The 16,165-nt window shown below is 32.2% G+C and overlaps 3 protein-coding genes and 1 long non-coding RNA gene across 7 annotated transcripts in view; 2 read left to right on the top strand and 2 right to left on the bottom strand.

Moving 5' to 3' along the window:
* LOC136346581 (uncharacterized) overlaps positions 1-6,871 on the top strand; it is a 56,343-nt gene extending 49,472 nt beyond the window's left edge. Inside the window, exons 2-3 of the long non-coding RNA XR_010733326.1 lie at positions 6,550-6,616; positions 6,677-6,871. This is a non-coding gene — a long non-coding RNA (uncharacterized lncRNA). The remainder of the gene's footprint in view (positions 1-6,549; positions 6,617-6,676) is intronic.
* Positions 23-6,389, bottom strand: Myd88. 3 transcript variants are annotated; one of them, XR_010733325.1, is made up of 9 exons: positions 6,008-6,389; positions 5,277-5,476; positions 4,548-4,839; positions 4,396-4,487; positions 3,796-3,988; positions 3,314-3,373; positions 2,497-2,706; positions 575-2,018; positions 23-521 (listed from the first exon to the last, which is right to left on the bottom strand). XR_010733325.1 is itself a non-coding variant. In XM_066295868.1 (8 exons), exons 1-8 carry the CDS (start codon positions 6,136-6,138, stop codon positions 1,796-1,798), a joined length of 1,401 nt encoding a protein of 466 aa, XP_066151965.1. In that variant the 5' UTR covers positions 6,139-6,389; the 3' UTR covers positions 23-1,795. The 3 variants fall into 3 exon arrangements, 2 of the variants coding, with proteins under 2 accessions (XP_066151965.1, XP_066151966.1); XM_066295868.1 differs by having other exon boundaries at positions 23-2,018; XM_066295869.1 differs by lacking the exon at positions 3,314-3,373 and having other exon boundaries at positions 23-2,018; positions 6,008-6,387.
* Positions 6,872-7,116: 245 nt separating the features above from the next.
* LOC136346403 (uncharacterized) lies at positions 7,117-11,214 on the top strand. The gene is made up of 7 exons (XM_066295523.1): positions 7,117-7,310; positions 7,372-7,533; positions 7,878-8,132; positions 8,294-8,407; positions 8,486-8,710; positions 8,768-8,919; positions 9,503-11,214. The coding sequence occupies exons 2-7, from the start codon at positions 7,396-7,398 to the stop codon at positions 9,699-9,701; spliced, it is 1,083 nt and encodes a 360-aa protein (XP_066151620.1). The 5' UTR covers positions 7,117-7,310; positions 7,372-7,395; the 3' UTR covers positions 9,702-11,214.
* Positions 11,215-11,838: 624 nt separating this feature from the next.
* On the bottom strand, positions 11,839-16,133 carry LOC136346402 (caspase-3-like). Of its 2 annotated transcripts, none has more exons than XM_066295522.1 (9): positions 15,868-16,125; positions 15,153-15,218; positions 14,817-14,902; positions 14,386-14,508; positions 13,941-14,246; positions 13,749-13,891; positions 13,432-13,691; positions 13,244-13,341; positions 11,839-12,939 (listed from the first exon to the last, which is right to left on the bottom strand). In XM_066295522.1, exons 1-9 carry the CDS (start codon positions 15,927-15,929, stop codon positions 12,734-12,736), a joined length of 1,350 nt encoding a protein of 449 aa, XP_066151619.1. In that variant the 5' UTR covers positions 15,930-16,125; the 3' UTR covers positions 11,839-12,733. The 2 variants fall into 2 exon arrangements, 1 of the variants encoding a protein (XP_066151619.1); XR_010733292.1 differs by having other exon boundaries at positions 12,801-12,939; positions 13,494-13,691; positions 15,868-16,133.
* Positions 16,134-16,165: the final 32 nt, after the last annotated feature.

Here is a 16,165-nt window from a genome sequence, read left to right as displayed (position 1 = left end):
AATAATTAAAGCAACTGCCATATAAATGATACTGAATTTTATTCATTATTCTATTCACAATTTTATATACAAACATATTGTGAAGCAATTTATCTAAACGTAAACATCACACAGAAGATAGCAAAGAACTTTGAAAACTCGATAAAACAGGGCAGAAGGGCAAATTGATTTTGACTATGTTATTAATTTTCATTTGTTTGAGAATTCGTTTGTTACCAGTTTTGACACGAAGATCATACATTAAATATTCTTATACCGAGTTTGCCATTGTGAAAAACTTATTCCTAAACGCAGAAAAATATCAAAATTATCGTCTAAGTACTACACAAATAATTATGAACACAAAATGCAAAATAATTTTAACTTAACAAACATTCTGTTGCCGTGAACGTTTGTTTTCTTTGCCTGTTGCCATAGATATTAATAATAAAGATTGGTTTTCGTATTTCTATGCTATTTTTCTTAAAAAATGTCTTTTGTTACCCTCGTTATTTTTTACGGTTTACATATAAAAAAATATGCTCTTTAATATTTTGAATAAAATAAACGGGGGTTGTCACTTAAAAAAAATGACTAATGGCGTTATATCTCGGACAGTGATGGCGTCATCAATATAACTAATATTTAAAGTTTTTTAAAAACTAAAATGACGTGTCTGAGTGCTTTTTCCAAAACATGTTAGCTTTAATATCGACGAATTTATTCCATACTTTACGAAACCATTGTATATATTACATGTATGTATGTACTAATTTTAGACTTGTTCAAAGAAATAAATTTAAAATTACTAAAGTTCCTCTATTGCCCAATAGTGTATATATGCACATATATACATAGAATAGATTTTAACTTTCAGTTTACAACGTAAATTTTTTGTAACTTCATATAAGTATTAATTTTTTTAATTCACTTATTTTATTAAAACGTGAACTTTCGGTAGTCCTCGTTCCTGCACGAAATTCACTAATCAATTACTTTGTAACGTTTGGGCAACTTTCTGGCAATATGGAAATATCAATTAAATTTACACACGTCGCATTAAACCATTTTTGGCATTTGGTCTATGCGTACGTGGCCCACTTTCTCTCAGTTTAATATGCAGGCTTTTTCGAAGATGAGCCCTGTACTACGTTTTCAAAATTCCCAGCAAACCGTAAACATAAAGTTAGATCATATCTTTAATACCCATATTTTTTTTGAACTAGTAAATATAAATGCATAAACAATAGCAGGAAGTAGGCAATATTGACTGAATGTAGCAAAATGTGTATTTTTCCCAAAAGTTAATTTAAAATATCCACGAAAAATATTTATCTCGATAACTAAACTATCAAGCGTAGTTTCGCTTAATCGTACATATGTTAAAAATAACTTGGTTTTTAAATTAACTAATACGACTAACGATAAGTTTTAAAATGACTTCAAGGTTAAATAATAGGTCTAAAATTCCAGATCAGATATTCGACTAAACTAGTCATATAATGGAACTACAAGTATCGGCTTAAAAACTGCTAAATTAATTTAATGAAAGTTACTATTGCGGTTTTAAGTTAAAAAAGAAATCAAATGTTAGAAAGATTGAAAATGTTGCTCACAATTAATCTAATAATTGCTTGAATCTATCTTATCTGAAGTTGCAGTATATATCACATTAATAATAAAGGCTATCTTTGGGTCATCTATAAAATGACCAGTAAAGGTACTCGGCACCATACAGTGCAATTCTGCTCTTCGATGCGTTTCTGCATGCAGTTTCACCTGGATTTGCCAATTAATTCACTTCTTCTAGGTGTAATTAAGCGGCAGCTAAAGCGACCTTTTTCTTGCTCTTTCTAAAACTAAATTTCTTCTTCTTTTCTTTATCCTTATTCTTGGATTTTGAGTTCGCTTTCACGATACTGTCTTCTACCTGATACTGGGATTGGGATTGCTGGTCACCATCCACGTCAGGCGGTTTGTTTATTTGTGTATTATTAGCTATAGCTATTCGGGTTTTGTCTTTTGACTTGGGAACCCAACTGAAATGTTAGGTGATCTATACAGTGCCATCATATAAAAATAAGTAATTTTAAAACTATTCAAGGGAGAGACATAAATTCATTTCGAATTCTGAGTGAAATACAATACCTCATATTAAAAATTAATTATTTTAGTTTAGGAAACTTGCAAGTTTACTACTTTTGCCTTGAAGTACCAAAAATCCATCTCTCTACAATTCTGACAAATAAAAACACAATTTTTAAATAAAAATTTCTGTCAATTAAGAATATTTTATACGCTGCCCGATTATGAATATTTATAGTCCGGCAGGCCAAATTATTTATCGCCCCTGAACAATAGGTGCCATAGAAATAACAATAATTGAAACTAATCAAGTTATATCATGTTTCAAAATAAATGCGTCCAATTCCAACTGAAATTTGAATAAAACTTATCCAACATAACTTATGGAACAAATTAAGAGTTTTGACACTAGAAACAAGCGTAAGTACTCACTTTTTGATTCTTTTCAACATAGATAACATGTTCCTCTCTCTGACGGTATTATCCATGTACCGTCCTAAATTGTTGGCGCTAGTAGAAGGCACAATGTTATCTTGAGGCACTTCGGCGTTAGGCAAATTGCTCATGCTGTTGCTGCTGAACTTTACGGTTTGTGATATGTGCGAAGTTACACACGATCTTTGAAGGGAACTTGTCTCAGACCTTCAAAAAACGACATTTACTATAATACTACTTATATCAAACAATCATATCTCAGAAAAAATACATTATTATATATATATTACAATAGCATTAAACCATGTAAATATTACAAAAAGAGAGCAATTTTTCAAACTAGAAAAAGGTCACTAACTAACTGTACCTAGTTGGACAGTTAGTGACCTCTGAAAAATGTAATTCAACGTTTAAATATGATCAAATTAATTCTTTAACAGATGACTGGAATTTCGTGTTACCACAGCTTATCTGGAGCATTCTAGGTATACAGGGTGTCAGGATTTTTTTTGCAAGAAGACAATTTTATAGATTGCAGAACAAGGTATTTTACGCCAAAATTGATTAAATCTATTTTTTTATCAGATCATTAACTCTTTTACCATCCTCAACTTCTTTGTGGAGTGCAACCGACCATTACTTTCCTTAAAAACGTGGATACTCTGTTCAATTTACAAACTTCCTCTTTTCTTAGGTAAACACGAGGGTCTAGATATCCTTTATTTTCTATTATTTTTCAACAAGGGTTCGGTACTAAACCGCATCTTATCTATTAAGCTTGAAACTGAATAAACTGTTTGACATCTGGCCTTACCTTGTTAGTGCATTTGAGGGAGTCAACTCTACATTAGCTCTATCCGTCCCTCGAAATAAACTGAAACAAATTTCTCCTTCAAACAAATTATACATTACATTACGAAAGTAATAAAGCATGTTATGAGTGAGACGACAGTTTGAAATTGAGTCGCAGACAAGTTTTCTAATATCGAGCATAAAAAAATTCGGGTGAAGAAAGGGAGGATTGACTTTAGAAAAAGTAACATCCCGTAGATTCCTACAATCAATTGACATATCCAATGATATAACCACTAAAAGTAGGTATATTCTAAAGATGAGTTAATCATCCCATAAACTCCGGAAGTTCTACAGAAACATTTTTTTTTATTTGACACCCTGTAGTTCTAGATTATATTGGGAATTGAAAGCACTTATTATCATTATTATTTCTTTTTCCAATTTGGTCCAGGCATCTCGTCGCTTAACTAGCAATAATCTGAATAGCAATCAAATTCATACCTGTTCTCTGGTAAACTCAATTTGGCTCTTCTTTTTTCGGGATCTACAGCAATAATTGAGTCCCTCAACTTGTCCCAGAAATTCCACATAGTTCCTGACCTTCGAAAATCTAACTTGAAGTAACAGTTTAACTCCGGCGGTAAGATGCCGCAGTCTTTATATATGCAGGGAATGATCTTGCGATACATTTGTTCTATAATGAAGTGAGTATGAGCGATGCTAATAAGAAACTTGATCAAAATTAGCGAATATGGAACATAATAAAAAATTCAACTATTTTAACATGTTATTCTTTGTCATGCATAGTCATATCAATAAAATGTTTGTGAGGAACCACGACCAACACGCCGCCATTAATATTTAGACTATATTAATTCATATACATATATTTCCATGACACCCATATCATTGGTTGGGAAACTTTAAACTCTTGATCCAATATAAATTATTTGCCAATTTTGACTTCAAACTTTTGCACAGGCGCATGCGTACGAATTTTTTTGCGTACCTTTTGAATTTTAATAATTTAAAAACGCATATTACCGACCGACAGAAAAAATCGCATGCATTGCAAATTGATGTAATAAACTCAAATCTTACCTATTGATATAGATTGTGCCAAACTGTAAAAAAATTTATTAGCGTTGCTCTGTAAAAACGCAGACGATACAATGACAATCACCCGTCCACATCTAAAACATTTTTTAATGTGGTCATTATAATTTTCAAAACTGTAAGAACACGGCGCTGACCTTTCAGCAATTAATCTAATGACGGCATCGTGCTCACACCTACCGCCCACTAAATCTCTCTCTTTAACGCATAATTTTAGACCTTTTTCCTCCAAATTTGCGATCAATTCGGTAGCAAATTGAATGTCGTCATCATCAAATAAAACAAACGCGTCGTACCGTTGAGGATCCAAACCCTCATTCATATTATTAACATCGTCTTTTGTTAATATCTGATTGTCGATGTCGGTGGCGATCTCCACAACCCTTTCTCCATTTTGTCGCCGTTCTTTATAGATTTTGATGTCTTCAGCTGAAAGATAACCATAAATAAACAAATAGAGGATCACTATTTGAAATCCTCCTGTGCCGTTTTAAATAAAAAATATTTATAGGTATAATTAGTTTTATTATACAGGTTGTTTCGGAATTCCACGCCACTATTTGAGGTACCTACCTCAAATAGTAGTACCTATTCTCTGCCACAGTAAACAACATTTTATATAAACATGTGTCCAATTTCAATTGGGACCGCAGTTACAGGGTGTTAAATGTTAAGATAATATTACATTTTTATTTTATTGTATTTATTATTTTTTCTATCAAGATTGAGCATTTACATATATGATCTTGGTTCATTATTTTGCATTAGTAAATAAATATTTCAAATAATACTGTGCAGTTCTGAAACACTGTATATAACAGTAGTAGAAAAACACTAATTGTTATGGCTTAGTAAAAATTTCTTACCTATCAATGCATTTATATCGTCTTTTACATCAAACCTGTTGATTTCCTCCAAATGGTTTAACAGATTTTCTACAGTGGCTTCAGCTTTTGACTGTTCATGCCATATTTTCAGAACACTTCTGGTAGGATCAACATCATTGGAAAGACTGGGAATTCTTGCACCTGATATACCACATAATTCGGCCAACCCACGCCAATCTCTGGAAAAAAATCAGACAAAATGCCATACAGCAAAGACACCCTGACCGTTGTGTAGGTTAGGTTTATACAGTGAGACTGAATAGGATGCATTTTAAATTTAGAGTTTAGACCTTTAACACATATGATAAATACAAATCTGTATTTAACTGCAGTAAATACAGGAGAATTCCTACTATATTTGGATTCAACAGTTGGTTTTAACAAGTTAAAGCTAGGACACAATGTCACTTAATGTGTAAAGCAAGGACAATCACTTTTGGACCACAAATTAATGCAAAATTCAAAAGCAGATAGTATGTTAACCAAAGATCTAATACATGCTGGCTTTCTGGTCAAAAAAATGCCTCACTTTTAAAGAAATGTTGGCAATTGTTTTCTACATCCAGACCAACGGTTGATAGCTGACCACCTCTCACCCTTCGTCACCTCCTTAGCTAATTTGTATGAAGTTTATAATGAAGATTTTTACTATAAACTTTTTTCTGGATGAAACTTGACCTTTAATTTGTATGAAACATTGTGCTACTTACCTCCTCAATCTTCGATCCTCTGTTGGAATCAACTTTATGGGATTCAGCAAGCTGGAAATAATCCTCCAAGTGGGGTCCCTTAATGCCAAAATGCTAATTGAATTAATAATTTCCAATTGGGAAGGGTCCATTTGACTCGGTTTTTGCTATAACCTTGGAGAGCTAGGAAAGAAAAATACATATATCCATAGTTGATAATGCGTCCTTAATTAAGTCATCAGATATAGTTAATCGTCAATCTCAATTTGTGAGTTGGAGTTTAGAATCGCGTTCACGGGACATAATTCAAAACAATTAAAGCTGCTTTTTTCACAATGGAAAACAATAAAAAATACAAAAATTCAATTTATAAAAAAATGTACAATAAATATATAAATAAAATATATAATGACATTTTATTTGCTGTCATGAATTCCTAATGCTGTTTATGTATACACGTACATCGTCAACTAAATTTTAAAATGATGCTCAGGACGTTTGAAACCTGAATAAAACGTGGAAAATTTCTTTGGTGGTGGACTAAAATGATTTTTCATTTTCAGGTTTATCCATAAACGTGTCTCCAGAAGTAATTCCAGATACATATGGGGGTGGCTTGACCATTCATAAGTACATTGATATTCTTTAATTTCCTTGTTTACTCGCTATAAAAGATTTTCTTTTTTCTAGGTTTAACTCACTGACGTCACCCAGCAGCGACAGTGTGAGCATTCTGTCAGTCATATTCTTAAAGTTGCATATTATAATATCAAATTATTACTGATTAGAATTGTATAATGAATAAAAGTTACGTTTTATAGTAAATTTGATTGTATGAGTAAGTGTGTTGTTTCAGATGACCTGTATGTGGTGAATAAAGACGTTCCATAGAATCATGAGTTTTTTGTTAAGTCAACTCCTTAAAATGCGTCACCTTATAAATTATAGAATTAATTTTAAGCATCGGAGGATGCAGATTTTTGAGAAATGTGGTTCTAACGTAAAAATGTTGCGCGCATCATTGACTTATATCTTTAAGAAAGAGTAATTAGAAGTCACTGCATTTTAAAAGTACCTATTATTTTACTATCTGTCAAAAGTCTTTTGTCAAAGATCAATGCAAAAGCAATTTATTTTTCACGTATCTCATAACCTCAATATATTGTTTGGATTTGAATTTTCTTGGTTTATTTGGAATGATAAACGTAATTTATATACTGTAAAAATGTGGTAAATAGAGTAAACATGAACATATTAATTTACTTCAAGGTAGTTCTAGTTTTAATGCATACAATACAATATTAAACATGATCCAACTTGAGAGGTATGCAGTCGGCGCCCTATTCAAGCGGTAGTTATATGCATTGTTCATTAAATTTAAATAGGTAGTCAGAAACGGTGGACCCTAAATGAGGACTAAAAATCTGTTAATAACGCTATGTGTGATCGTGACTATAAGTTTAGCATTTGTTATGTTTGGCCAACATAAGCCGGAAACCATACAAAACATTGTTACAAGCACAAATGAACAGATACAGAGTTTTAAGGTAAGAGTTCTTTTGACTGGTTTGGACCTTTTGAGGCTTGTACTAATCAGAAAAGGAATCTTTTTGGGATTCTAAAAATCACAGGGCACTTTCTTATATGATTTGAAAATAACCACTTTCTTTAAACATCGGGCTGCAAATGCTTTATTACTCAAATGAATGGATGTTAAAGTTCCAAAAATATATTATATATCTTACTGCTTCAAAGACTTAAGTGTAGTTGTTTCTTTATCTTATGTAAGTATTACAATACTATTTTTTTGAGATGCAGTAGTAATACCTTTTATTAACTCTATCTATCCTATGTCTTTTACCTCCATTAATACCGTTTCTGCAATTATTAGGATAACTTAAGAGATGCAGAAACCAAAACTTTAGTGGCAGATGAAAAGCTTCTTAATGTCTTAGGATTTACTGATAAACCAAGGTTATATCCCAAGGATATATGGAAAAACACCTCATTGCCTGTTATAGTAACATATGTACTTGAAGGGCAGGAAAGCCAGGCTGTGGGGCTCATTGCTAATGTGCCTAGAGTATTTCCAAATAATACTATTTTAATTTATAACTTAGGATTGAGTGACTATGGTTTAAAAACTGTAAGTGTTCCTAATAAATAACTAATCAACACTATTTTTTTAACTGCTTATATCCCATTTTTTCTTTAATTGTAAAGTAGTAGGTTATGAAAATTTTACTTTGCAATTAAATAAAAACATGGAAAACATGTACTTTTTTGTAAACATTTATATCATTTCAGTTACAAAACTACTGCAACAGCACGAGATGCCAAGTAGTAACTTTAGATCTGTATGATTTTCCCTCACATATTCAAGATGAAATTTTACATGCTTATAGACCGATTGTGATTGAAGTAAGATTTAAAATTTTGATATGTTAAATTTAAATGTAGCCTTATTAATTATTGATTCAAATAATACTTTTCTTTCAGGAAGCGTTAAGTCGCACTGGTGCCATCCTCTTCATTGAATGCAGCTATCGTTTCATGCATAATGTGACCCATTCCATGTTTATAGATATCTATGAAAAGAAAGTACTGAAACAAGGTGTATTAGCTTTTCCATTTAAAACTAAGAATCCGGTCACAAGCTTAACACACAAAAAAATGTTTGAATATTTTCGGACTGATGCTGAGAACTTTCAGTTTTTACAAATGGTAAATTTTTAAGTTAAATGTGATAGAACTTGAAATGATTTTCAATTGTACTTGTAGGTTCAAGCAGATGTTTTGTTCTTGGTCAATACTAACGAGGTGCACACTGAAATTATGTTGCCTTGGGTACAATGTGCTTTAACGCAAGACTGTATTTTTCCTATTGGTGCACAATCAGCCGGATGTAAATTTGACAAAAAACCCTCTTATAGGTGATTTTTTTTTGTTGTTCTGACGGACTTTCCTTTTCAAAGTACCCTCCACATCACTAAAATTGATCAAGTCTCAAATAAATACTTCATGAATGTCTGAGATGTTGGCACTAAAATTTTATGTAAAAATTTTAAGTCGCAGAAAATAAATGAAAATATCCTTAAATTCTTTCACAAATAAATGTTTAATCGCCTTAAAACATATAAAGGCATGGCCAAAAGTTCTGGCAAATTTTAGAACAAATATTTACAAAATGAAGGGCTTAAGGGCAAAGCGTTTAATTTAAGATCCTTTTGAGTAAAACTGCAAAAATCTATGTTGTTTATATCAGCACAATATAGGAATGTCAAAGTCACTGAGCTTTACATGTCTTGCTTTTCACCCGCTCACATAAAGCTTTATCTGAAAAACTGTGAAAATCATTTAGATATTTAAAAAACCAATAAAGTTTAAAAGTGCTCAACACAGGAAACCCTCAGTAGATTTTTATAAAATTAACCTCTAGCTCGAAAGGATAGGAAATCTAAAAATAATGTTCTGGTTATAGCTAGTAAAAATATACCATATATATTTTTTTCTTAGATATTCTGGATGCCATTTTTACGATGCTTCAGCTTTAAACATAGTGTTAGGATTGCGTTACAAGTTCATTAGCAATGAGTACTCCTTCCGGAAGCCGGTAAGTTTCTTCACTCAAATTCCGCTGCGTAAGGCTGATGCAATCCTGAGGGAGCTCGAGCAGAATTCCACCACTGACGGCCATTTACAACTAATGAGTTAAGTCTAAGCAAATTGAAAAGCTGGAATGGCTGGTTGTATGGGTTTGAAGAGAAATGCAAATCACGTTGGACTTGATGGATTATTTAGCTTGAGACACGACGAAAAAGATTTAGTGAGACCAATAAAATTGCCATTTAGAGTTCCAGTATTGTCTTTCTAATCGAACCTATAGATATTCAACCAGCCTTAGTACTGCAACCAAAAATATATTGTGTGATACTTATTTAGTGGTAACATTTTATTAAGATACACAGGGTGTCAGAATATGTGAGTAATCTCTCGGATTTATATAGAATACGTAAAAATAAAACGAAAAGTCCCTTACTTTTTATCCTACTATAAAATATCAATTTAAATTCAGTAGTGTAAAAGTTTTTCAAAAAATACTGACGTCAGGCTACTCCCTTCAAAGGTAGAGATCTCTGTAACATGTCAGGTTTCCCTCTAAGATAGACAAGTATGGGAATTTGAAATGTTATTTTAATGTATTATTATATACATATGAAATCTGAGAGATTGCTTACATATTCCGAGACGTCCTGAACAATTCAGCGCATGTTAATATATTTGAATTTGGTAAGTTTGAAAACCTTGATTTATCGACAACTAAAAAATTGGACGCTTTTATAAAAATGTTCATGTTATTGTGATGTTAAAAGTTATTTCCCGAATAATTGCTCTCCCATAAACAATGACAGGATGGATGTGTTAAGGCAGAATTATTAACGAGCTATAATTTAACAATAGGCTAATTTCTATATAAAAATGTTAAAATGGAGTTTTAGTATTGGTATCTATATGTTAAAAGTACATTTATAACATTGCTTTTTATTCGCACATTTATCATGTGATCCGTAGTAACAGCGATAGCATTCATGTGCTATTTTTTAATAGAATGGGGTTCTGCATCGTAACTATTTTTTCGGGATGGCCCCTTATGTGACCTGCAAACATTAATCGAAGTTGCTGATCGCACATACTCGAAATTTTAAGTTTTCTGTAAAGTCGGAATAGTCATTGCAAAAATGCTTCATTTTTCCGAATGAAATGAACGCAAAAGTTCCTTTGTGAAAGCCACCTATAACATATTTACGTTTACTGAGCTCAAAATTTGATTAATATATGCTTAGAGAAAAGTTTCACCATCTTATTTTTAATTGTATATGTAAATAAGTATAATTATCAGATGCATAGACATCCACTAAAATTAGCAATATTTAATTATTACTTAGGTATAGTAATATTTGAGCGTTTAAAAAAATAATTCCTATATCATCTGATTTGTTTAGTTGTTTTCTATTTTCGTCACAATTTTAACTGCTAAAATTGACGAATTGTGATAAAAATGAGGAATCATAATTTATAGATAAATGTGGGGATTATTTTTGTTACACTCGCTATTTAAACTAATTGTAGAATGTTTGTAATTGTGGAATTTTTGTTTACAATCGTGTCATTCCTTACCTGATCTTTGATATAACGGCTGTCAAATAACGTTAAAATATACTAATTAAAAAAAATGCTTATTTTTTTATTTACTACTTAATGGAAATAGCCATATACCTTTATTTTCGTTACACCAAAGCTACCTATATTATGCCAGCTATCGAAAAGGCGATTTAACCAGTTGTGCCACTGAAATGTAGTATCTTCTAAAACAGTAATCAGGCCATGACGATGCCATCGCACCCTTGGGGTATAATATAGTATTTCTTATATGTCCTGGGTCCGTCTGCGAGCATAAAACTATACCGTTACGCCACAGCTTGTAATGTTCGCAAAAAACCTGCCAAATGAAAAACTCTTTACTTCGTATTCTGTATGAGTAAACAAGGTTACTTTATTTCAAGAACACATCCATTGAAGATTCATCTAAAAATTGAAATACAGCAATATTCATAAGCTTTTTTCTTCAACGTACCTGAAATTTAAAAACGCGGTGTTCACTAAATTAAAATGAAATTTAGGCATGCAAATTTCGTACAAATTATTGATACCTTCACTGGGCTTGAGAATTACTCGATGATTTCCGATAACTTTTTGGACAAACTGGTAAGTAATTTAAATTTTCAATTTGTGATAACTTGTGTTGTTTAAAGTTTGGACTGTTTGGGTATACACGTGTAAAATCAATCACCTACCTGTTTGGTTTGCTTTATTTGTTTGTTTATTCATGTATAACGTCATAGGTAGTATAAAATAAATCTTGCATTAAATGCTTTAAATGAATACTAGAGGTATATATAGTATTATAATATACTTAAAAATTCTAACAATACTCATTACGACATAATTAATAAAATTCTAATTCTTCTGTATCAATGTATTGGCAATTTTACCTCAAATATATTTCTATGGAAACCATAATACAGACCGATACTCTCATTTGAACATTTTCATGTATATCGTCCTGTTGGTAAAGCGGACAGGACTTTAGTCTATGGGCGCTAAGGCCCAGTTTAGTATTTCAAACTCCTGATAACTTTGCCGACAGAAACGACGAAATTAGTGCGGATCATTGATCAATTTCTCCATTTCTATGGAAGTTATCTTGTTTAAAAAGTGATTAGGAGTTAGAAATTCGGGTTTTATGCATATGTGACTCCACTACTATCTCTACCTGCCACATAACTAACTTTGCTCTAACACAGACTTTTTAGATTAATATACCACAGTTTACAGAGCACCAAAATTTACAAAGCATTCTAATCTGACTTTTCGAATGCTTTTTAACACAGTTTACGGTAACTTTGAGCACTTGTACGAAATATTTTAACGTTGTAATTACTAATAAACTAAAGAAACGTAAAAACTTACAAAATTTACCTTAATTATAGCTTGTAGATACCTATCTATTCAAATGGTAAAAATAGCATTAAACAAATGATACTCACGTGTCATTAATAAAATAGGAACATTGCTGCCATGTATAGCTATGATGAGAAATAGAAATTTTTCTATATTGAAGCAAAACACTGGTGGTTCCACCCATTAAAATGTTCGTTATGTTCACAACATAAAACACAAATATTACTAATTTTTGTGTAAATAGCATGCCTTAAATCCGCGATTTTCGTAAGTAGAAGTTTGGGTCCAATTAGGATGTTTATTGGACAACTCTTTGTCGACGAGTTTCAACATATCCTCGATATGATATTGTTGGTAGTGCCTTTGAAATACTTGGCATAAACTTTGAATGTACCACGTTCCATGTATCGGGTTGCGATTCGACAAGTACCCTAGAAAATACAACAATAGTAAATTTTTCTTATCTCGCTTTATAATTTTTGTAACTGATATGATCTTCACTTCCACAAATCTAAAACTAATTTGTTAGAAACGTGCAAACAATGGGATATTGTTCAAAAACACGGAGTAATATCCAATTTGCGACACTACACAGAGCTAATGATTTATTAATGACGATTTTATAAATAAGTACAAATCGTAAATCAAAAATAACTTTCACAACACTGACCGCTTTAATGTTTTTAACCGTTGGTTGCTTTCTATTTATCCACATCAATGTGATAATTTTCTTACCTGGCAGAGTGGAAAAGGCAATCAGCACATCGGAATACTCTTTCACTTGATTTTTGATTGGTGCAGCATCATGACGCACTTCTTGATCTTTCTCTCCTCTAAAAATTAACCCCAGAATTAAATTTTACATGAACTGGACAGATGTATAAAGCTATAATTTGAAAGTTAATGAATAAATTAATTAGTACCTGCAACATTGAAAAATAAAAATCTTTGGCTTTCCTCTCAGACTTTGATGATAACTTCCTACCGTGAAAAAATCGATAACGTCGTCAGCTGAAACTGGCACATTGTCGATGCCCAATACTTGCGTAAAACCTCCTCTCACTTTGGTAAGTTTGCCACCGTCCTGCGTATAGTTGTTGCCATGACTCATTAGCACTACTACAGAAATGTCATGTTTATCAAAGCTTGATTTACTAAAGTCTTTTAGTGCAGAACTAATAGCCTACATAAAAACAAACTCTAAGATCATCATTTTGAAAGATGATTTTATGGTAGGTACCTTTCCTTTTAAGTTAACTTTGAGTGTCACTTCAAAATTCAGCTTTCTGAACAAATTTTCCAAATCTCGGGAGTCTTTCTCAGCTCCTTGGCGTTCCTCTTTCCCGTCCATAAATTTTACATTATTGATTATCAATGCCTTTCCTGAAATCAATATCAGAAACAAAAACAAATCTCGTTATCAAGTCCATACCTAATTTTGCACAGGAATGCTTGTATGTTGGTACAATGCTCTCATTGTTGGTATTGGCAGTATTAGTAACCGAACGGGCAGAGAAATTATTAATGGCCCGTGAGGTGGATGAAGGTAAAATGGGGCTTGTAATAGGATTCCACGAAGAACGGGGGCCCAAAGAGACATCAGTTGGGTTTATTCTGGTAAAATAATTGTTAGTAGTAGCCAGGTGTGAAGCTCTGCGTTGATTCTGATTACGAACAGAGGCATATGAATTCGGCTCGTAGACGAACATTGAGGCATCGTTCAGAGGGCGGTTTGTACCTAAGGAAGTTGGACAAAAATAATTGTGGTTGTATCAAATTACCACATTTCTAGAATGTGCCTGACATAGTACTATATTGGGGGTATTTATATTTTATAATAAAAGTGTAAATAAATAGGGTACTGTCCTCGAACTTACGATCAAAAATTGAAGTGGCTCCAATAGGTTTTCTGATCACCAAATTGTGGTCATCAAAATTTAACATGGTGCGTGAACGATCTTTGCCAATCAAATTATTTTCAGGCAAGTCCGGAAAGGAAGCTGGAAATGATCAATATTTTTATACACAGTACCTCAAGTGTTCAGAAGGCCTGTCATATCATAGAAACCAAAAGAGATACAGAGTTTCAAAGTTATAGAAGATGAGAGTCACAACATCTTTCAATTAACTGATTTGCAGGCATTTTGCACTTACATTTTGGTGCGAATTGTTGTCAATATGGCAAATTTATATTTAGTGCTAATTTAAAATTAAATTTTTAAACATTATAATCTGGGTAAGCAGTGAATTACTATTTGTATGATCATATGCTTTTAATATTAACTCCTATTAACATTTTCTCACATACCTGCTGAAATGGAATGGGTAACAGTATGACTGGTGTGCTGTGAAGTTTGTATGCTGCTGCTGATTGTGGATTCTTGTCTAGAGAAACTAACAGAAGAGCAATGAAAATCATTTTCATTTTATCATACACAAAAAAGAGGCTTACACGCATTATTCCAAAACGGTGAAGCTGCCAAGAATATATGAAAACGATTAGAATGTTACTCAATTGAAATTTTGGAAGATATACTAACAGCAACATCATAATTTTCTTTTAAAAAGTATTGCCACTAATGTTAGACAAATTTGCCAATGGATGTCTTATAATTGGAATCCCTGTACACATCAAAGTACTTACCTTGTTATTTCGGTTCCATTCTTGTTTTTTTGCACATTGGCGGACTCCCAATAGGAAGAAGTCTCACTAAAATTAGTCACAGTAAAAAATTTTATAAAAACTATTTATTATAATCTTCTAGGTAGTAATTAAGTTGATATATGTACATTAACAATAAACTCAACAAAAACGACCCTCTGGAAAAGTTATAAAAACTCTTTTAGAAATGCCTGCATTTCAGATACTTTAGAAATCCACTAAACAAGTCAGTGATGCTCGTTTTGAAAGCTTCTTACAGGCTTTATCACCATGATTTTTTTTGAAATTTTGCTTGCGGTATTGGTACCAGCATTCCAAGCGATATTTCATTGTCTCTTTCCAAGTCTCAAAGTTCAAATAATTAAATAATGAGAAACATATCAAGCTTAAAAAGAGAACTGAAAAACTAATTGTTTATAATATGGTTTCCTCATTAATTCTCAGGTGAGTACTAAGTAGGTGTACTACCTGAACAATTGAGTTGTTGGCAGTAAATAGAATTCGGTCAAATAAAACTCTAAGTTGCATTGATTCTTATTTGTTGATTTTCAATGAATTATATTGGCTGGTTCTCAAGGAAGATCAGACTACATTGGAATATCAATTCTGAGAAGGGCTATGTCTATAGGTGGTGCCACACAAAGCTCATAACAGTATCAAGTAGTAACAAAACGACCAACAAAGATATATGACTCACCCAGAAACACTGCTGTCCATTTTTTTCTCCTTCTTGTTCTTATTTTTAAATTTAGAAAACATAATTCAAATTAAAAGTGAACTACAAGTACTAGTTATTGTCTAAAACTTTACCAAAATCTCTTAGGTACTACCTATCTACTTGAACAAAAACAATGATGGCACTCTAAAACGAACATGATAAGAATGCATGATGGACTGATAAAACTTGAAAACTGACAAGTATAAGCAATCAAAGCAGGGTTGTAATTCAGTTGAAGAGCTTTTCCTACTCCCCCAACCTTAATGGAATGAGAGTA

This window comes from Euwallacea fornicatus, chromosome 23, assembly GCF_040115645.1.
Source record: "Euwallacea fornicatus isolate EFF26 chromosome 23, ASM4011564v1, whole genome shotgun sequence".
NCBI classification, from domain to species: domain Eukaryota; kingdom Metazoa; phylum Arthropoda; class Insecta; order Coleoptera; family Curculionidae; genus Euwallacea; species Euwallacea fornicatus.
Note: the sequence above shows the minus strand (reverse complement) of the source record. Positions and strands in the feature narration are given on the sequence as shown.